General features: G+C 46.0%; 1 protein-coding gene across 4 annotated transcripts in view; it reads left to right on the forward strand.

Moving 5' to 3' along the window:
• The first annotated feature begins 1,097 nt into the window (after positions 1–1,097).
• LOC116947154 (RNA-binding protein Nova-1-like) overlaps positions 1,098–22,436 on the forward strand; it is a 61,033-nt gene continuing 39,694 nt past the window's right edge. Inside the window, exons 1-2 of one of the 4 annotated variants that reach the window (XM_032962591.2) lie at positions 1,098–1,504; positions 2,072–2,402. In XM_032962591.2, the coding sequence (XP_032818482.1) occupies positions 2,261–2,402 (142 nt within the window). In that variant the 5' untranslated portion in view covers positions 1,098–1,504; positions 2,072–2,260. The other 3 variants (XM_032962593.2, XM_032962594.2, XM_032962590.1) reach the window with 3 other exon arrangements.

The following is a 22,436-nucleotide window of genomic DNA, read 5'->3' on the forward strand; positions in this document are numbered from 1 at the left end:
AATATTATGGCATCTGGAACAGCCGGAGTGTCAACAGGAGCAATCGCCTTCTCATCTTGAGCCAACTAAGACCTCCGTCTGCTCCAGTCAACCCAATGCAGGTCGCTCCTGAAAAAGAGTCCTCGTAACCCGAGTGGGGCCTCCCTTGCGGATACTAAAAACTAAAATGAGTGAATTAAATGAGAAGCTTCACACCGGCTTCCCTGTGCTCGAGAATCTCGTGGGTGCAGGAGGAGGCAGTGCACTTTGAAATCCTCGAGATTGAATACTCATTTCTTGAGAACAGTTGTCTTTTTGCGTCTGTTCGTTTGCTTCTCCTTCCCCCGCACCTCCGGTTAGCGCGGTTGGCTACGTTACGGCGCGAATGAGGTTCACCAAACAAACGTACAAGAGGAGGCCCAGACGGTCCGGCCGCGGGCCTCTGTCGGGACATGGGTGGTGGATGCTGGCTTGGGTGCTGCCTCTGCGTGGGCTTCCGGTACCGCTTTATTTCTCAATCACCGCAAACTTTTAGGGTTTCTGTCCAGAGTGGCAGCATGCGTTTTCAGAGACGTACCTACTTTGTTTCATAGGCTGTCCTGACTATGAAAACATAAATAAGCGACCCTTGTTGATGCAATTACAACGAATTGTAAAGGCAGTAATAGATATAATCCTCGATTTAAAGCTTTCGTGACTGCAAGGATTCATCTTCTTTGGTTCTTTCGGTAAAGTCACGTAGAATGAGAATAAAATAATAAAATAACAAAATAAAATTCTCACGACGTTTCGGAAGACGGCCGCTTGCGTTGTGGCCGAAACGTCGCGATAATTTTATTGTGTTATTTTATTACTTTAGTCTCATTCTACGTGACTTTACCGAAAAAACCAAAGAAGATATAATCCTGTATTTTAGTTGCATTTTTAGTTCTCCCCTCGCTAATCTCATTCGTGCTCATTGGCGTCGGGAGCCAGATTGGAATGTAGAAGTCGCAGTGCGTGCAACCCATCGCCGTGCCGTGCCTGCGAGCGGAAGGTGATGTGGTCACTCTTCATTGCCGGGGCTCTCTTCCAGTGCCTCCCATCCGGACCAGAGGGCCCTGCATGTCCCCACACGCCCAGCTGCACAGACGTCAGTGGCAATGGCAGCCGCCTCGATATCTGTGCCGTGATCTCATCGCGATCGGCACATGCGAGAAGGCCATTGTTGTCGTTGTTTTAGATCGCGGCTCACGTATCCACATGTCATTGTGCACTCCGACCGGCGACCGCATTCAGATCATCGACTCGGCTCGCGCTTTGCCAACTCCGCCCGCCGGTTCAATCGCCGGCGGCACGTGGCTTCGAGTCGGAATTCGAATCGAGCGTCTCAGCTGATTCCGGCGGATTCAAGCAGCGCCGCACCGACACCATCGCTGAGCGGCACCCCCCAGACGCACGAGATGTTCTCCCGCGCGTGGTTTGAATGCCAGGTGGTGATGGATGCCGCGTGATCCGACTGCCGGAGGCTGCGTCTTGCGATGCGGTAGGAGGCAGCATAGCCACTGCCGCCGCTGAGCGGTTCGCGTTGCGATGCAGCGGGTACCGTGGCGACAAAAGTATATAAATAAATAAACAAAGAGGGCAAACATTTTGTTTTGTAACTTGCGTCAAAGTGAAACTCGCGTCGATATTTGTCACCGACGCGAACGCGCGCGCGCGCGTCCCGTGCGTCGTGTTGCCGGGCGCAGCGGCGAGTTCATCGACGGCGTTTCTTGAGCGCGCGCGCGGCGCCGCGTGTGATAATCTCAGATCCCTGGGTGCAGGAGGCGCAATGGTACGGTCAGGGTGCATTGTGAATTCTGCTCGTGTAGCCCGACCGCGGTAAGGGTAAATGTTAGCACGTGCCCGCACTGTGCATGCGGTAACGGCTCCGTCTCCTCCTCCTCATCTCCTCCTCCTCATCTCCTCCTGTACCACGGCTCTCTCTCTCTTTCTCTCTCTCGCGCGCGCACTTGGCTCGGCGAGGATTACGTCTTCACCGCTGGGCGTCATAACTCAACTCGAGCCACCCCCCTCCGCCCCCGTGTGTGCGTGTCCCCTCGCCTGCTAGGGGCCACGCAGAGCCGCGGCTCCTCGTCACGTCCACGGGCTGCTGGGGACGTGAGTCCAAGGAGAGGAGAGGGGAGGGGTAGAGGAGGGGACATCGTGGCCCGGGCATCGCCGCTAGTGGCTCGGCTCTCGGCTCGGCTCTCGGCTCGAGCGGCAGAGAGAGGGAGGGAGAGAGCAAGCGGCAGCGGCAATGATCACAATGGCCAGCCCCGCAACATCCCAGCAGCAGCAGCAGCTCGAACTGGCCCTGGAGCTCGACCCTCCAGACTCCCGCAAGCGGCCGCTGGAGACGCCCACCGAGGCGGGCAGCACCAAGAGGAGCAACACGGCCGGTGCGCTGTTGTGTGGCTCTCGCGCAGACACAGACACACACACATTCACACAAACACACACACACATAGACACAGACACACAGACACACACACACAGACACACACACAGACACACACACACAGACACACACACAGACACACAGACACACACACAGACACAGACACACACACACAGCCACACAGACACACAGACACACAGACACAGACACACAGACACATAAACACACAGACACATAAACACACAGACACACACAGACACACAGACACATAAACACACAGACACACACAGACACATACACACAGATACACACACATACACACACACATACACACAGACAGACACACAGACACACACACACATTCACACAGACACACAGACACACAAACACACAGACACACAGACACATAGACACACAGACACACACACATTCACACAGACACACATTCACACAGACACATTCACACAGACACATTCACACAGACACATTCACACAGACACATTCACACAGACACACAGACACACATACACATAGACACACACACAGACACATTCACACAGACAGATTCACACAGACACACAGACACACATACACATAGACACACACACAAACACACAGACACATTCACACAGACACATTCACACATACACACAAACACACAGACACATAGACACACGGACACATTCACACAGACACACAGACACATAGACACATTCACACAGACACATATACACACAAACACATTCACACAGACGCACAGACACACAGACACACAGACACATTCACACAGACACACATAGGCACACAGACACATAGACACAGACACACAAACACATGGACACACAGACACATTCACACAGACACATTCACACACAGACACATAGACACACACACACATAGACACATTCACACAGACACATAGACACAGACACACAGACACACAGACACGTTCACACCGACACATAGACACATAGACAGAAACACGGTCACACAGACACGTTCACACAGACACGTTCACATAGACACAGACACATAGACACGTTCACAGACACGTTCACACAGATACAGACACACAGACACGTTCACACAGACACGTTCACACAGACACATAGACACGTTCACATAGACACGTTCACACAGACACGTTCACATAGACACGTTCACACAGACACATAGACACGTTCACACAGACACACAGACACGTTCACACAGACACACAGACACGTTCACATAGACACGTTCACACAGACACGTTCACATAGACACACAGACACGTTCACGCAGACACATAGACACGTTCACATAGACACGTTCACACAGACACGTTCACACAGACACATAGACACGTTCACACAGACACATAGACACGTTCACACAGACACGTTCACATAGACACGTTCACGCAGACACGTTCACACAGACACGTTCACACAGACACATAGACACGTTCACACAGACACGTTCACACAGACATGTTCACATAGACACGTTCACGCAGACGCGTTCAGTCAGACACGTTCACACAGACACATAGACACGTTCACACAGACATGTTCACACAGACACATAGACATGTTCACACAGACATGTTCACGCAGACACGTTCACACAGACACATAGACACAGACACATAGACACGTTCACACATACACGTTCACACAGATACATTCACACAGACACACAGACACGTTCACACAGACACATAGACACGTTCACAGATACGTTCACACACAGACATGTTCACACAGACACGTTCACATAGACACGTTCACACAGACACACAGACACGTTCACACAGACACGTTCACACAGACACGTTCACACAGACACACAGACATGTTCACACAGACACGTTCACATAGACACGTTCACACAGACACATAGACACGTTCACAGATACGTTCACACACAGACATGTTCACACAGACACGTTCACATAGACACGTTCACACAGACACACAGACACGTTCACACAGACACGTTCACACAGACACACAGATAAGTTCACACAGACACATAGACACGTTCACACAGACACGTTCACACAGACACACAGACACGTTCACACAGACACGTTCACACAGACACACAGACACGTTCACACAGACACCTTCACACAGACACACAGACACATAGACACGGTCACACAGACACACAGACACGTTCACACAGACACGTTCACACAGACACATAGACACGTTCACACAGACACGTTCACACAGACACACAGACACATAGACACGGTCACACAGACACACAGACACGTTCACACAGACACGTTCACACAGACACACAGACACGTTCACACAGACACATAGACACGTTCACACAGACACGTTGAGAAAGACGCGGGGACGTTAACGCGTAGACGCGATGTCGTACAGACACATAGACACACGCGCGGACGGACACTCAGAGCCAAGCCATTCTGATAGACGTGCAGACCACAACGCGTAGACGAGGTGTCAGTTAGACACGGGCATGCACATGACTGAGACAGACACATATTCAGACATACAGACATAGATACCATATAAAGACAGTATCAATCAGACACAAATAGACACATGCAGAGACGGACACAAAAAGACATTCGGACAGACACAGAGACGCACGCACAGACACAGAGACACACGCACAAATACAGAGCCGCATGCACAGACACAGAGACACACGCACAGACACAGAGACACACGCACAGACACAGAGACACACGCACAGACACGTTCAGACATACCACAGACACATCGTCATTCAGACGCATGCGTACATCTTCAGATACCAACATAGACACACACACATTCAGACAGACATAGAGTTACACACAGACACAGGCATAGATGCGTACAGTGAGACACGCGCAGCGCGCGACACACACAGACACATTCAGAGAGAGATATTGAGACACAGAGACACGTACAAGACAAAGACCCCCCGTATAGCCTCAACAGACTTTTGGGGCAAGTGCTGTTAGCGAGTAGCACCTGTGATGCATCACGTCACACGGACACACACAAAGACACACGAGATAGCATCACACACACACGGACACACACAGACACACGAGATATCATCTCACACACACACAGACACACACAGACACACGAGATATCATCTCACACACACACAGACACACACAGACACACGAGATAGCATCACACACACACACAGACACACACAGACACACGAGATATCATCTCACACACACACAGACACACACAGACACACGAGATATCATCACACACACACACACAGACACACACAGACACACACAGACACACGAGATATCATCACACACACACACAGACACACACAGACACACACAGACACACACAGGCACACGAGATATCATCACACACACACACACACAGACACACACAGACACACGAGATAGCATCACACACACACGGACACACACAGATACACACACAGACACACGAGATATCATCACACACACACACAGACACACGAGATAGCATCACACACACACAGACACAGACACACGAGATAGCATCACACACACACACAGACACACACAGACACACGAGATAGCATCACACACACACAGACACACACAGACACACGAGATATCATCTCACACACACACAGACACACACAGACACACGAGATATCATCACACACACACACAGACACACACAGACACACGAGATAGCATCACACACACACAGACACACACAGACACACGAGATATCATCTCACACACACAGACACACACAGACACACGAGATAGCATCACACACACAGACACACACAGACACACGAGATAGCATCACACACGGACACAGACACACGAGATATCATCACACACACACAGACACACACAGACACACGAGATATCATCACACACACACACAGACACACACAGACACACGAGATATCATCACACACACACAGACACACACAGACACACGAGATATCATCATCACACACACACAGACACACGAGATATCATCACACACACACGGTCACACACACAGACACACACACAGACACACACACACAGACACACGAGATATCATCACACACACACACACAGACACACACAGACACACGAGATATCATCACACACACACAGACACACACAGACACACGAGATATCATCATCACACACACACAGACACACGAGATATCATCACACACACACGGTCACACACACAGACACACACACAGACACACACACACAGACACACGAGATATCATCACACACACACACGGACACACACAGACACACGAGATATCATCACACACACACAGACACACACACACAGACAGACACACACACACAGACACACACACAGACACACGAGATATCATCACACACACACGGTCACAACCACAGACACACACACAGACACACACACAGACACACGAGATATCATCACACACACACGCGTCTCATTGCAGCATGTGGCCGCTTGTGGCCACAGACGACGCAAATGTTGCGGTGTTATTTAACTATTGAAAATTTAAAACAAAACTCCTCCAAGTGTATGTGGCGGTCGTCATCCCCTGCTCGCCGTTGAATTGCCGATTGTGTTTCATCTGTTACGCCGCGAGGCGTGCTGCAGTGATCGTTAACAATGCGTAACGCGCACACACACACACTGACTGACTGACGTCTCATCACAATGCCTCCTGGTTTCGGTGTTGCATTTTGTTTTTTATTCTATTCAGCAATCATTCGCACGAACGTGTTGTGGCTGTACATCGCTGCAACTAACGCCAGGCACCTGATATGATGACGGCAGCCAGCAGCAGCAGCGGTGGCAGTGTGTTCTGGAGTTGAATGCCAATGATGTCGAGCTGGAAGTGAGAGTTCGCCTCTACATTCATAATGGCCCTTCACAAATCCACCCTCCCAACCAACCACAACTCAACCACCCTTACACATTTAAACAACAAACAAAACAATAGGTTAGAGATGGGTTTTTGTTACATTTGCACATTCCCCTACAGCCGCAGCCACACGGCGCTTGTCTCGGAGGTGGTCCGTAAGCATCGTGTGACCTTATAATTCTGTCCGCGACGGTGACCGCTAACCCCAAACGGCTGTTGTTGTTGCTGTTGTTGTAGCTGTTGTTGTTGCTGTTGTTGTTGCGTTACGCACACGCTCGCGATGCTACCGTGGGTAGTTCGGCTGGGCCCTTTGGAACGACGCACACGGGGGGTTGGTAGAGCGAGAGAGCGAGAGAGGAGTCTTTGGGTGCAGGAGGAGGAGGACGTGCCCGCGTTACGAAGTGAGCTCCCCCGCACGGCGCAGCGGTGCGTGTCTGTGCGGCCCACGCGATCGGCCACAGTCACCGGCACGTGCCGTGCGTTGTGTGTGGGGGGTAGGGAGCGGTGGTGCAGCGGTTAGCGCTACGCTGCGCTATGAGACCAGGCTATGAGCCGGGTTCGATTCCCGCTCGCGGCCAACAAGAGCGGTTGCGATTATCTGAACCGGTCCTGAGCCTCCCTCTAGGTCAACTCAGCATCAAATTAGTACCTGGTGCGGTGTGTAAACATCGTCACTGGGGAGACAAAGGCGGCCAGGTGTGGTGCTGGCCACCCACCCCCTCGTGTGCCGTGCCGGCCTTCATAGGTGCTCGCTAACAGCACTTGCCCCAACAGTCTGTTAAGGCTACACGGGGGATTTTTGTTTGACCAGATTTTCGTAATTTTATTGACACTGAGCACAAGTTTTCTTCCTTTCCGATTCGTCATATAATTCTGTAAATACGGTAATATCCTGCGTGTGTGCAGGGTACGTAATTGTCTAGGTGTGTGTGTGTGTGCAGTTATAGAGTATACATACTCATGCATTGCGATGTGTGGAGTATGTATACTAATGTGCCTCGGAGTGTGTGTGTGGGATATGTATGCATACTGCTGGACATCTGTGAAAAAGAGCTTTATAGCTCATCGGATTCCTCAAGCATTAATATTCTAATACTTATTCTAACCATATGTACACATACTAATGTGCATGGGTGTGTGTGGAGTGTAAATGAGATTGTGTTTGAGTACTGCATGATACATACTCGTGCATTGCTGTGTATGGGTGTGTGTGTCGTATGCATACTAATGTACAGTGGATTGTGTGTGTGGAGTATGCATACACTGGTGCAGTGGTATGTGTGTGCAGTATACACACTCATGTCAGAGATGTGTGTGTGTGTAGAGTATACACACTCATGTGCAGAGATGTGTGTGTGTGGAGTATACACACTCATGTGCAGAGATGTGAGTGTATACGCACTCATGTGCAGAGATGTGTGTGTATACACACTCATGTCAGAGATGTGTGTGTGTGGAGTATACACACACATGTGCAGAGATGTGTGAGTGTGTATACACACTCGTGTGCAGAGATGTGTGAGTGTGTATACACACTCATGTGCAGAGATGTGTGTGTGTGGAGTATACACACTCATGTGCAGAGATGTGTGTGTGTGGAGTATACACACTCATGTCAGAGATGTGTGTGTGGAGTATACACACACATGTGCAGAGATGTGTGAGTGTGTATACACACTCATGTGCAGAGATGTGTGTGTGTGTGTGGAGTATACACACTCATGTGCAGAGATGTGTGTGTGGAGTATACACACTCATGTGCAGAGATGTGTGTGTGTGGAGTATACACACTCATGTGCAGAGATGTGTGTGTGGAGTATACACACTCATGTGCAGAGATGTGTGTGTGTGGAGTATACACACTCATGTGCAGGGATGTGTGAGTGTGTGGAGTATACACACTCATGTGCAGAGATGTGTGAGTGTATACACACTCATGTGCATAGATGTGTGAGTGTATACACACTCACGTGCAGAGATGTGTGTGTGTGTGGAGTATACACACTCATGTGCAGAGATGTGTGTGTGTAGTATACACACTCATGTGCAGGGATGTGTGAGTGTGTATACACAATCATGTGCCGAGATGTGTTTGTGTGTGTGGAGTATACACACTTTTGTGCAGAGATGTGTGTGTGTGTGGAGTATACACACTCATGTGCAGAGATGTGTGTGTATACACACTCATGTGCAGAGATGTGTGAGTGTGTATACACACTCATGTGCAGAGATGTGTGTGTGTATACACACTCGTGTGCATGGACATGTGTGTGGAGTATATACACTCATGTGCAGAGATGTGTGTGTGTGTATACACACTCGTGTGCATTGACATGTGTGTGTGTGGAGTATACACACTCATGTGCAGAGATGTGTGTGTGTAGTATACACACCCGTGTGCAGAGATGTGTGTGTGTGGAGTATACACACACGTGCGGAGATGTGTGTGTATACACACTCGTGTGCATGGACATGTGTGTGTGTTGGTGGAGTATACACACTCATGTGCAGAGATGTGTGTGTATACACACTCGTGTGCATGGACATGTGTGTGTATAGGCGTATCGAGGATAATCAAGTAATTATTAGTGACAGCCTCAAGTCTCCACTGAATTTGTATATGGCTCTGCGTTAGAATGTCTGGAGAGTCCGTCCTTGTTGAGGAAGAAGAGTCTCTCAGTGTGCGTGTGGGAGAGTAGCAAGTCAGGTGCCTTTGAGTAAACCCACACACACAGACAGGGATACACTGGATACCAACAAGGCCACACTGATATCCTACACAGCGACCTGTTGTACTGCTTCCTACGGAGAGAGAAACAACCACGTTTTGCCTGGATGGTGTCTGTTTCACACAGGCTCAATCCCTGCATGGTCCACCAACCCTTAATCCGAGTCACAAGGCGTGCGTCATCACACCCGATGTAGGTGTATATGTGCGTGTAAAGTGACGTGGTTTTCAGGAAAGGGCGGTCCTGCACAGATGCCATATTTTCTGTCCATCTGCTACAGCAGAGGTGTAGGGAATTCCAACAAGACCTACATCTCTGCTTTATTGACCTGGTCAAGGCCTATGATACCATCAGTAGGCCTGGGCTCTGGGTCGTTCTTCGTGCTTTTGGAGTACCTGACCCTCTGCTCACGATCATTAAGGACCTTCATGATGATGAGCGGGCCCGGATAAAACTACGTGGCCGGGAGTCAGAGCCATTCCCTGTACACCTTGGGGTGCGACAGGGATGTCCTCTGGCTCCCACATTATTTAACATCTATTTTGACCACGTAGTTCGTGAAGCCTTCAATAGCTGTACCGGGGGAATCTCCATATGGTACAGATATAATGGGAGGCTAATCGATGCCCGGGTGCGGTCAAGGGATGGCTCCCTATTGCTCAACCACGTTATGTATGCTGATGATTTGGTAATAGCTGCTCAGTCAGAGGAGGAGTTGGAGACGCTGCTGCTGAGACTGGAGCGTGCCACTAAGAGGTGGGGCCTTACCATCAGCCCCACCAAAACTAAGCACCTGCCTGGGTATTTTGTACCATCGGACACTCCACCCCCACAACTCACAATCGGTGATGGGGCAGTTGTGGAGAGAGTGGAGAGTTTCCCATACCTGGGCAGTGTGCTTATGACTGGCTCCAGTTTAACAGCAGAGGTCTCACTCCGAATCAGTCGAGCGGCAATATCTTTTCATCGGTTGCGTAACGCTGTGTGGAAGCTACCTGGTCTGTCGCTCCGCACTAAGTTTCAGGTCTTCTCGGCCACGGTCATTCCCTCCCTTCTTTACGCTTGCGAAACGTGGACCCCCCTAATGGAACATCTTCACCGGTTAGAAACATTTAGGCTGGCCTGCCTACGATCCATCCTGGGTTTAACCAGACTGGATTGTGTGAGGAGCTCACAAATCCTTGAAAGATCTGGGCAGGGTCCCATCGGTGAGATCCTCTGGCAGGCAAGGCTGCGATGGCTGGGTCATGTAGCCCGCATGCCCAGCCACCGCATACCGAAACAGCTTTTGTTTGGCCGGATTGAGGGGGCTAAGCGGGCGCGGCACGGGCTAGAGAAGAGATGGAGTGATGTGGTACAGGAGGACGTGGAGCTGAGTGGACTTGCCGATGACTGGTACCAGCGGTGTCAAGATCGGCCTCTGTGGAGGAGGCTCGTGAAGGATGCTACTGGGCAGTTAGAGGTAGTCGCCCTCCAACAACAACGGAGGGCGGAGGAGCGACGCTCAGAACAACGAGCGGAGCGCCGGGTGGCTAAAGCACAGCAGGTTGGCACAGTAGGGGGCACAGGTGGTGCATCAGCCAGTCATCTCAGTCAGTCGACCCGTGGCACCTGGGTCTGCCCCGTGACCTCCTGCCAGCGGGCGTTCGACACTTCACGTGGCCTCAGGGTGCACATAGCCTGGCACAAGCGTCGTGGTGACGTCACCGCCACTTAGTGGCGAATGGCAGTTGTTGTTGTAAAGTGACGATTATCTAAACAGGTCATGAGCCTCTTTCCCTCGATCGACTCATCCTCCAATGAGTACATGGTGCGGTGTGTAGTAAACATCTCCACTGGGGAGACAAAGGCGGCCGGGCGTGGTTGCTGGCCACCCACCCCCTCGTGTGTAGTGGCGGCCTTCATAGGTGCTGCTCGCTAACAGGAGTTGCTCCTAAAGCCTCTCACAGCTATGCGGGGGATTGTTGTCTTTGTGTCGTCATCCGTGTATTGTGACGAGTGAAGGTGTCGTGGGTAGCGCAGTGAACTGTGAACCCAGTCGCACAAGTTCGATTCCCACTTATGGCCGACATCGGTGATGAATATCTAATCCAGTCGAGGGCCTCCCCTAAGTCGACTCATCCTTAAATGAGTACCTGGCGCTGGGAAGACAAAGGCGGCCGGGCGTGGTGTTGGCCACTCACCCTTCGTCTGCCGTGCCGGCCTTCATAGCTGCTCGCAAACAGCACTGGCCCCAGCGGTCTGTTGAAGGCTATGTGGGGGGTTTGTGTTTTTGTATAGTGATCTTTGTAAGTGTATGTGCGTGGACTATACTTGTGGCCTATGAGTGTATGTGACAGCGGTCACTACGGGTATAAATAGCAGGTGCGTGTGTGTAGTTTCACAATACACGTGTGTAGGTTCACAATACACGTGTGTGTCTGTGTAGGTTCACAATACACGTGTGTAGGTTCACAATACACGTGTGTGTCTGTGTAGTTTCACAATACACGTGTGTGTGTAGGTTCACAATACACGTGTGTAGGTTCACAATACACGTGTGTGTGTGTGTGTAGGTTCACAATACACGTGTGTGTCTGTGTGTAGGTTCACAATACACGTGTGTGTCTGTGTGTAGGTTCACAATACACGTGTGTGTCTGTGTAGTTTCACAATACACGTGTGTGTCTGTGTAGTTTCACAATACACGTGTGTGTAGGTTCACAATACACGTGTGTGTCTGTGTGTAGGTTCACAATACACCTGTGTGTCAGTGTGTAGGTTCACAATACACGTGTGTGTCAGTGTGTAGGTTCACATTACACGTGTGTGTCAGTGTGTAGGTTCACAATACACCTGTGTGTCAGTGTGTAGGTTCACAATACACGTGTGTGTCAGTGTGTAGGTTCACAATACACCTGTGTGTCTGTGTGTAGGTTCACAATACACCTGTGTGTCAGTGTGTAGGTTCACAATACACGTGTGTGTCAGTGTGTAGGTTCACAATACACATGTGTGTGTAGGTTCACAATACACGTGTGTGTCAGTGTGTAGGTTCACAATACACATGTGTGTGTAGGTTCACAATACACGTGTGTGTCTGTGTGTAGGTTCACAATACACGTGTGTGTCAGTGTGTAGGTTCACAATACACATGTGTGTGTAGGTTCACAATACACGTGTGTGTCAGTGTAGTTTCACAATACACGTGTGTGTGTGTAAGTTCACAATACACGTGTGTCTGTGTGTAGGTTCACAATACACATATGTGTGTAGGTTCACAATACACGTGTGTGTCTGTGTGTAGGTTCACAATACACGTGTGTGTGTAGGTTCACAATACACGTGTGTGTGTAGGTTCACAATACACCTGTGTGTCAGTGTGTAGGTTCACAATACACGTGTGTGTGTGTAGGTTCACAATACACGTGTGTGTGTGTGTAGGTTCACAATACGCGCGTGTGTCTGTGTGTAGGTTCACAATGCACGTGTGTGTGTGTAGGTTCACAATACACGTGTGTGTGTGTAGGTTCACAATACACGTGTGTGTCTGTGTGTAGGTTCACAATACACGTATGTGTGTAGGTTCACAATACACGTCTGTGTGTAGGTTCACAATATACGTGTGTGTGTAGGTTCACAATACACGTGTGTGTCTGTGTGTAGGTTCACAATACACGTGTGTGTCTGTGTGTAGGTTCACAATACACATGTGTGTGTAGGTTCACAATACAACTGTATCTGTGTGTAGGTTCACAATACACGTGTGTGTCTGTGTGTAGGTTCACAATACACGTGTGTGTGTGTAGGTTCACAATACACGTGTGTGTCTGTGTGTAGGTTCACAATACACGTATGTGTGTAGGTTCACAATACACGTGTGTGTAGGTTCACAATACACGTGTGTGTCTGTGTGTAGGTTCACAATACACGTGTGTGTCTGTGTGTAGGTTCACAATACACATGTGTGTGTAGGTTCACAATACAACTGTATCTGTGTGTAGGTTCACAATACACGTGTGTGTCTGTGTGTAGGTTCACATTACACGTGTGTGTGTGTGTAGGTTCACAATACACGTGTGTGTGTAGGTTCACAATACACGTGTGTGTGTAGGTTTACAACACACGTGTGTGTGTGTACATGTACCCGTAGAGCGGCGAAGGGGGTGAAAATATGAACCTATACCCGAGCAGAACGTATTTGATAATTTAAAAAAGCATTGTTTTAGTATTTGTACTTAAGAAAAAAATGACCGTCGCAGTGATAATTGGATGGTAGAAGCAGTGAATGCGTGGAAAGGAATGCATCCATCCAGCAGTGAATAGACAATGCCTGCTGCTGATGATGAAAATGTCAATGTTTAGTGAATCTTTTTTCGTCTTCAAGGACATTCAAATGACCACTGGTAGCAGCCTCTGTCCCATTCGTGTTGCCTTTAGTGTTGGGGGGGGGGGCGGGGGCCAAAATCAATTTAGCACAGTGTAGGCTGATCTTACCTACTGAGTGAAGCCAATCAACTTACCAGGCCAATATTTTTTGATGGTTCAATTATTCAAATGTAGATTTTAGAAAGTGGCCGGTGATGAGCATAGAGACGCAACTACATTCGTACCAAATTGTCATCTTTCTTTCCCTTCTGAAAAAGAAAGTGCAGTTCCGAATGCCTGTCCGTACATAATAATCAATATCGCGACGGGCGGCAGGTTTCGCATGCCTTCATATCCACTCACTCCTTCCATGAAGTTACAGAAAGCGCGAATGCTATTTTTGGATTCATCAGCGTAGAAGACCTCCCGATACGAACCTAGATTACAGTTTAATTTCGTAAGTATAGATTGTGCTCTCAAAAACTGTTGGTTTTCAGTAATATTCGACTATATCTGTGCTAAATGTCAGTTTCTAGCTCCGCAGGAGCATTATTATTAAGCTGCACAGTACATGCGTGTCACACAGTATCTCACGACCGGCCACATTAATTAGCCGTGGGATTAATTTCCTGCTCACCCTGGCATAACGTGGTACGATTGGTGGCATTGCTCCCAATCGTGAGCGCTCAAGTTTAAGTGGTGGTCAATGTCAAATCAGTCACAAAGTCACTTTAAGATGTTTTCTTGTTCATGTTTTTGTTTTTTGTTTGTTGCGGTTGCACCCGATTCAAGAGCCGAATGGCTCACAGGGCTATACCAAAATAAATGAAACTGAAGAAAAAAAACTGAAAACTGAAAAAGTCATCATCTCTCCGGCTTGGGTCAAATAAATATCATATCTCTGCAGGAGCGCTTCGTGAGAAGCCACCAGGTAGTCGTTACACCGACAGACAGATCCCCGCCACAGTAACGTGGATCTATCTTCTGTATGGTGCGGGGGAAGGACGACAAACGCACTCCGATCTCACACTCAACATCTCCGGACTACCAAATGGGGATAAAGACGAACTTTTTTTTTAAACCAAAAAGTTGACAATCGCTTTGCCAACCCAATTTTACATTTCACATCTCGCCAAAGGTATTCAGACTATGCCCCACATTGCCCTTTAGAACGTCGCCTGCAAATTGATGGGCTTGCACACGTGTTACACTTGTAACAGTTTGCATGTTAAAGACTCCTACTTGGAAATTTACAAAATAACTACTTTATATTTTGATTTAAAGCTTTCGTGACTGCAGTAATTCATATTCTTAGTTTTTTCGGTAAAGTCACGTTGAAGAGAAACAACAAAATAACAAAATATATATAAAACAATAAAAAAAAAATTCTTATGGTCGAAACGTCGTGAGAATTTTTTATTGTTTTATATATATTTTGTTATTTTGTTGTTTCTCTTCAACGTGACTTTACCGAAAAAACTAAGAATATACTTTATATTTCTTACTGTAAACTATTTTAAACAGTGTCACGGGCACCTACACATGTGCCCCTCCACCCCGCGTGTTATTTCAGTCAGCAGCCAACGCCGACGTGATTCCTGCGGGGTGCACGCGGGGCAGCAGCGGGCGGGGGGGGCAGTGGGGGGCGAACGGCCGCGCTCCTCCGCAGCTGCCGCACCGCCACCGTCTCGCTGAGTGACGAGTGGGTGGGTGGGTGGGGCGAGTGGGTGGGTGAGTGAGTGGATGGGCGGGGCGAGTGGGTGGGTGGGCGGGGCGAGTGGGTGGGTGGGCGGGGCGAGTGGATGCGTTTCCGCCAGCATCCTTCGCTCACCTCTAGAACTGCTTTAGAACTGATTTTGTGTTTGTATTGTTTTGTGTGTGTGTTATTTTATGTGGGTATTATTTTATGTGTGTGTTATTTTATGTGGGTATTGTTTTTGTGTGTGTTATTTTATGTGGTATTGTTTTGTGTATGTGTTGTTTTGTGTGTGTGTTGTTTTGTGTGGGTATTGTTTTGTGTGTGTGTTATTTTATGTGGGTATTGTTTTGTGTGTGTGTGTTGTTTTGTGTGTGTGTTATTTTACGTGGGTATTGTTTTGGGTGTGTGTTGTTTTGTGTGTGTGTTGTTTTGTGTGGGTATTGTTTTGTGTGTATGTTATTTTATGTGGGTATTTTTTGTGTGTGTGTTATTTTATGTGGGTATTTTTTTGTGTGTGTTATTTTATGTGGGTATTATTTTGGGTGTGTGTTATTTTATGTGGGTATTGTTTTGGATGTGTGTTGTTTTGGATGTGTGTTGTTTTGTGTGTGTGTTATTTTATGTGGGTATTGTTTTGTGTGTGTGTGTTATTTTATGTGGGTATTGTTTTGTGTGTGTTATTTTATGTGGATATTGTTTTGGGTGTGTGTTGTTTTGTGTGGGTATTGTTTTGTGTGTTATTTTATGTGAGTATTGTTTTGTGTGTGTTATTTTATGTGGGTATTGTTTTGTGTGTGTGTTATTTTATGTGGGTATTGTTTTGGGTGTGTGTTATTTTATGTGGGTATTGTTTTGTGTGTGTGCTATTTTATGTGGGTATTGTTTTGGGTGTGTGTTGTTTTATGTGGGTATTGTTTTGTGTGTGTGTTGTTTTGTGTGGGTATTGTTTTGTGTGGGTATTGTTTTGTGTGTGTATCTTATTTTATGTGGTTATTTTTTGTGTGTGTGTTATTTTATGTGGGTATTTTTTTGTGTGTGTTATTTTATGTGGGTATTATTTTGGGTGTGTGTTATTTTATGTGGGTATTGTTTTGGATGTGTGTTGTTTTGGATGTGTGTTGTTTTGTGTGTGTGTTATTTTATGTGGGTATTGTTTTGTGTGTGTGTGTTATTTTATGTGGGTATTGTTTTGTGTGTGTTATTTTATGTGGATATTGTTTTGGGTGTGTGTTGTTTTGTGTGGGTATTGTTTTGTGTGTTATTTTATGTGAGTATTGTTTTGTGTGTGTTATTTTATGTGGGTATTGTTTTGTGTGTGTGTTATTTTATGTGGGTATTGTTTTGGGTGTGTGTTATTTTATGTGGGTATTGTTTTGTGTGTGTGCTATTTTATGTGGGTATTGTTTTGGGTGTGTGTTGTTTTATGTGGGTATTGTTTTGTGTGTGTGTTGTTTTGTGTGGGTATTGTTTTGTGTGGGTATTGTTTTGTGTGTGTCTTATTTTATGTGGTTATTGTTTTGGGTGTGTGTTATATTATGTGGGTATTGTTTTGGGTGTGTGTTGTTTTGCGTGGGTATTGTTTTGTGTGTGTGTGTTGTTTTGTGTGGGTATTGTTTTGTGTGGGTATTGTTTTGTGCGTGTCTTATTTTACGTGGGTATTGTTTTGTGTTTGTGTTATTTTATGTGGGTATTGTTTTATGTGTGTGTTATTTTATGTGGGTATTGTTTTATGTGTGTGTTATTTTAAGTGGGTATTGTTTTGTGTGTGTGTTGTTTTACGTGGGTGTTGTTTTGTGCGTGTGTTATTTTATGTGGGTATTGTTTTGTGTGTGTGTTGTTTTGTGTGGGTATTGTTTTGTGTGGGTATTGTTTTGTGTGTGTCTTATTTTATGTGGTTATTGTTTTGTGCATGTGTTATTTTGTGCATGTGTTGTTTTGTGTGGGTATTGTTTTGTGTGTTATTTTATGTCGGTATTGTTTTGGGTGTGTGTTATTTTATGTGGGTATTGTTTTGTGTGTGTGTTATTTTATGTGGGTATTGTTTTGGGTGTGTGTTGTTTTTTGTGGGTATTGTTTCGTGTGTGTGTTATTTTATGTGGGTATTGTTTTGTGTGTGTGTTGTTTTATGTGGGTATTGTTTTGTGTGTGTGTGCTGTTTTGTGCGTGTGTTGTTTTGTGTGGGCATTGTTTTGTGTGTGTTATTTTATGTGTGTGTTGTTTTATGTGGGTATTGTTTTGGGTGTGTGTTGTTTTGTGTGGGTATTGTTTCGTGAGTGTGTTATTTTATGTGGGTATTGTTTTGTGTGTGTGTTATTTTATGTGGGTATTGTTTTGGGTGTGTGTTGTTTTGTGTGGGTATTGTTTTGTGAGTGTGTTATTTTATGTGGGTATTGTTCTGTGTGGGTATTGTTTTGTGTGTTATTTTATGTCGGTATTGTTTTGGGTGTGTGTTATTTTATGTGGGTATTGTTTTGTGTGTGTGTTATTTTACGTGGGTATTGTTTTGGGTGTGTGTTATTTTGTGCGTGTGTTGTTTTGTGTGGGTATTGTTTTGTGTGTGTGTGTGTTATTTTATGTGGGTATTGTTTTGGGTGTTTGTTGTTTTGTGTGGGTATTGTTTCGTGAGTGTGTTATTTTATGTGAGTATTGTTTTGTTCGTGTGTTATTTTATGTGGGTATTGTTTTGCGTGTATATTATTTTGTGTTTGTATTGTTTTGTGTGTGTGTGTGTTATTGTATGTGGGTAGTGTTTTGTGTGTGTGTTATTTTTTGTTTGTATTTTGTAAGTGTTATTTTATGTGGGTATTGTTTTACGTGTGTTATTTTATGTGGGTATTGTTTTGTGTGTGTGTTATTTTACGTGGGTATTATTCTGTGTATGTGTTATTTTATGTGGGTATTGTTTTGTGTGTGTGTTGTTTTATGAGGGTATTGTTTTGTGCGTGTGTTATTTTACATGGGTATTGTTTTGTGTGTGTTGTTTTGTGTGGGTATTGTTTTGTCTGTGTGTTATTTTATGTGGGTATTGTTTTGCGCGTGTTATTTTATGTGGGTATTGTTTTGGGTGTGTGTTGTTTCTTGTGGGTATTGTTTTGCGCGTGTTATTTTATGTTGGTATTGTTTTATGTGTGTTATTTTCCGTGGGGATTGTTTTGGGTGTGTGTTGTTTTGTGTGGGTATTGTTCAGTGCGTGTGTTATTTTATGTGGGTATTGTTTTGAGTGTGTTATTTTATGTGGGTATTGTTTTGGGCGTGTGTTGTTTTGTGTGGGTATTGTTTTTTTCTGTGTGTGTTATTTTATGTGGGTATTGTTTTGTGTGGGTATTGTTTTGTGCGTGTGTTATTTTATGTGGGTATTGTTTCGTGTGTGTGTGTTATTTTGTGTTTGTATTGTTTTCTGTGTGTGTTATTTTACGTGGGTATTGTTTTATGTGTGTGTGTTATGTTGTGTTTGTATTTTGTGCGTGTTATTTTATGTGGGTATTGTTTTGTGTATGTTATTTTATGTCGGTATTGTTTTGTGTGTATGTGTGTTATTTTATGTGGGCATTGTTTTGTGCGTGCTATTTTACGTGGGTATTGTTTTGTGTGTGTGTTATTTTGTGTTTGTATTGTTTTGTGTGTGTTATTTTACGTGGGTATTGTTTTGTACGTGTGTTATTTTGTGTTCGTATTTTGTACGTGTTATTTTATGTGGGTATTGTTTTGTGCATGTTATTTTATGTGGGTATTGTTTTGTGTGTGTGTTGTTTTGTGTGGGCATTGTTTTGCGTGTGTTATTTTATGTGGGTATTGTTTTGGGTGTGTGTTGTTTTGTGTGTGTGTTGTTTTGTGCGTGTGTTATTTTATGTGGGTATTGTTTTGTGTGTTTGTTATTTTATGTGGGTATTGTTTTGTGTGTGTGTGTTGTTTTATGTGTGTGTTGTTTTGTGTAGGTATTGTTTTGTGTCTGTGTGTTATTTTACGTGGGTATTGTTTTGTGTGTGTGTTATTTTGTGTGGGTATTGTTTTTGGTGCGCGTTGATTTGCGTGTTGTTTTGTGTGGGTATTGTTTTGTGCGTGTGTTATTTTATGTGGGTATTGTTTCGCGTATTATTTTGTGCGTGTTGTTTTGTGTTGTTTTTGTGTTTGTGTGTGTGTTTGTGTGTTTGTGCGTGTGTGTTTCTGTTTGTGTGTGTTTGTGTGTGTGTGTGTGTTTGTGCGTGTGTGTTTGTGTATGTTTGTGTGTGTGTGTTTGCGTGTATGTTTGTGCGTGTGTGTGTTTGTGCGTGTGTGTTTGTGTGTGTGTTTGTGCGTGTGTGTTTGTGTGTTTGTGTGTGTGTTTGTGCGTGTGTGTGTGTTTGTGCGTGTGTGTTGTGTGTGTGTGTGTTTATGTGTGTGTGTGTTTGTGTGTGTGTGTTTGTGCGTGTGTTTGTGTGTGTGTGTGTTTGTGTGTGTGTTTGTGCGTGTGTGTTTGTGTGTTTGTGCGTGTGTGTTTGTGTGTGTGTGTGTTTGTGCGTGTGTGTGTGTTTGTGTGTGTGTTTGTGTGCGTGTGTGTGTGTGTTTGTGTGTGTGTTTGTGTGTGTGTTGTTTTGTGTGTTTGTCTTTACTTTGTTGTCCCCCCCCCGCACCGTACCTTCGATTTGCACGGTAGGCTGCGTACGAACTAATTTACATATACTGTATATGAAGAAAACAAACGACCCATCACGGGAATCTTAAACGACCACTGCGATTCAAACGGCCCACTTCTCATTGGGGAATTCTCTGCGTTTGTCCATGGAAGACCATCGCTTTTTCAGCTTTCACTTTTTGGAGAGGATTTAAACAATAGGAAACAATTCCCTGCGATGACTGAAAAGGCCGAACCTGGGCACCTGGGGGCCTCGAACTGTGGCCGTCTGGAACGCTCTTCTTTTCGATATTAGGAAGTAACTGGAAGCTATGATGCCCTTTTAAGATCATCTTGATTGACACACGAACCGCTTCTTGTTGTGTTTAGTTTGTTGCCTTTCCCCCCACCGCACCTCCAATTAGCACAGTTGGCTACGTACGGTGCGAAAGAAGTTGAACGTGCACACATACAAACAAATGCCTTTTGAGGGAGTTGACTGTGCAGTGTCCACAAGGTGACATCTCCTCAGCTGGGATATTCACCGAACTCTGATACAGTGAGGTGACGTCGTTACAAAGCGATACAATTCCTCACGGACCCTAAAGCAATTGTGTCTATCTTGGACAATGAACAGTGATGAACACAACTTAACAATGGTGAAAGATCCCCCCCCCCCCACCTGATTCTTCCCCTCTGGTGTTTCTGAAGCTTAGCAAACTTTTTTGGGATAAAGTCAACCATCCAATTGGCAGCATTGCCAAGATCAGCTCTTCTTATGCCTAACGTCTCGATAACCATTTAATCGGCTATGGGGAGCGAAACTCATACAAGATCCATTCTAAACAGACACCCAACGAGGTGCACGGTAACCTGGGGGACACTGTCCTGCCCTCGAACTATCGACTCAGACATATCTGAGCACAATTTCATATATCCACAAATTCTACAAGTTCCCCCACTCGGTTGTGACAGGAGGCGTCTTCTGGTGTGCAGGTCGCACGTGCGCATCTTGACGCAGTGTCCTAAACACATCACCACGGGCATTTCCCCCTATTGTTGACATAATGCGGCCATCACCACAGTTTCATACGTTTGATGGCAACGGACGTCCGAGTGTGAATTGGATTTTTGGTTGTCGTTGTTGTGTATGATGTATGGGAGTGTGTGTCTGTGTGTGCCTGAGGTCATATTTTGTTGGAGGAAATAAGAGGGAGAATACGTTTGACGGGACAAGTAGTGAGTAATTTCGGGTGCCAATGTGTCAATGTACGTACGTTGAACTTATTTCGCACCACACGTGTTCATCGGATGTACGGGGGGCGGGAGGGAAGGACAACAAACTAAACACAAAAAAAAACTTCTAAAGAAAGGAGTTTTCAATCTGGATTTAGAAGTGCAGCAGCTCCAATAGTTTCGGTTTAAAGCTTTCGTGACTGCAAGGATTCATTTTCTTTGGTTCGTTCGGTAAAGTCACGTAGAATGAGAATAAAATAATAAAATAAAATAAGACAATAAAATTCTCACGACGTTTCGGCCACAACACAAGTAGCCCTCTTCAGGTGAAGGAACAAAACTGTCGGGACGACAGAGCTTCAATGAACGCTGTTAAGATTCGTAGCGTCTTTTACGCTGGTTGAGAGAAGTGAGGCACCTTGACAAAGGGGCTTACATATCAAACAGGATAATTTATCATTGAAATACCTGAGGGATTAGCTTGTTAAAGTCAAAAGCCTACCGAAAGAACCAAAGAAGCTCCAATAGCTTCCTAATAAAGGAAGGAAGAGCGTTCCAGACGGGCACAGAACCCGC

Source organism: Petromyzon marinus, chromosome 29, assembly GCF_048934315.1.
Source record: "Petromyzon marinus isolate PM22_M1 ecotype Great Lakes invasive population chromosome 29, UKy_Petmar_22M1.pri1.0, whole genome shotgun sequence".
NCBI classification, from domain to species: Eukaryota; Metazoa; Chordata; class Hyperoartia; order Petromyzontiformes; family Petromyzontidae; genus Petromyzon; species Petromyzon marinus.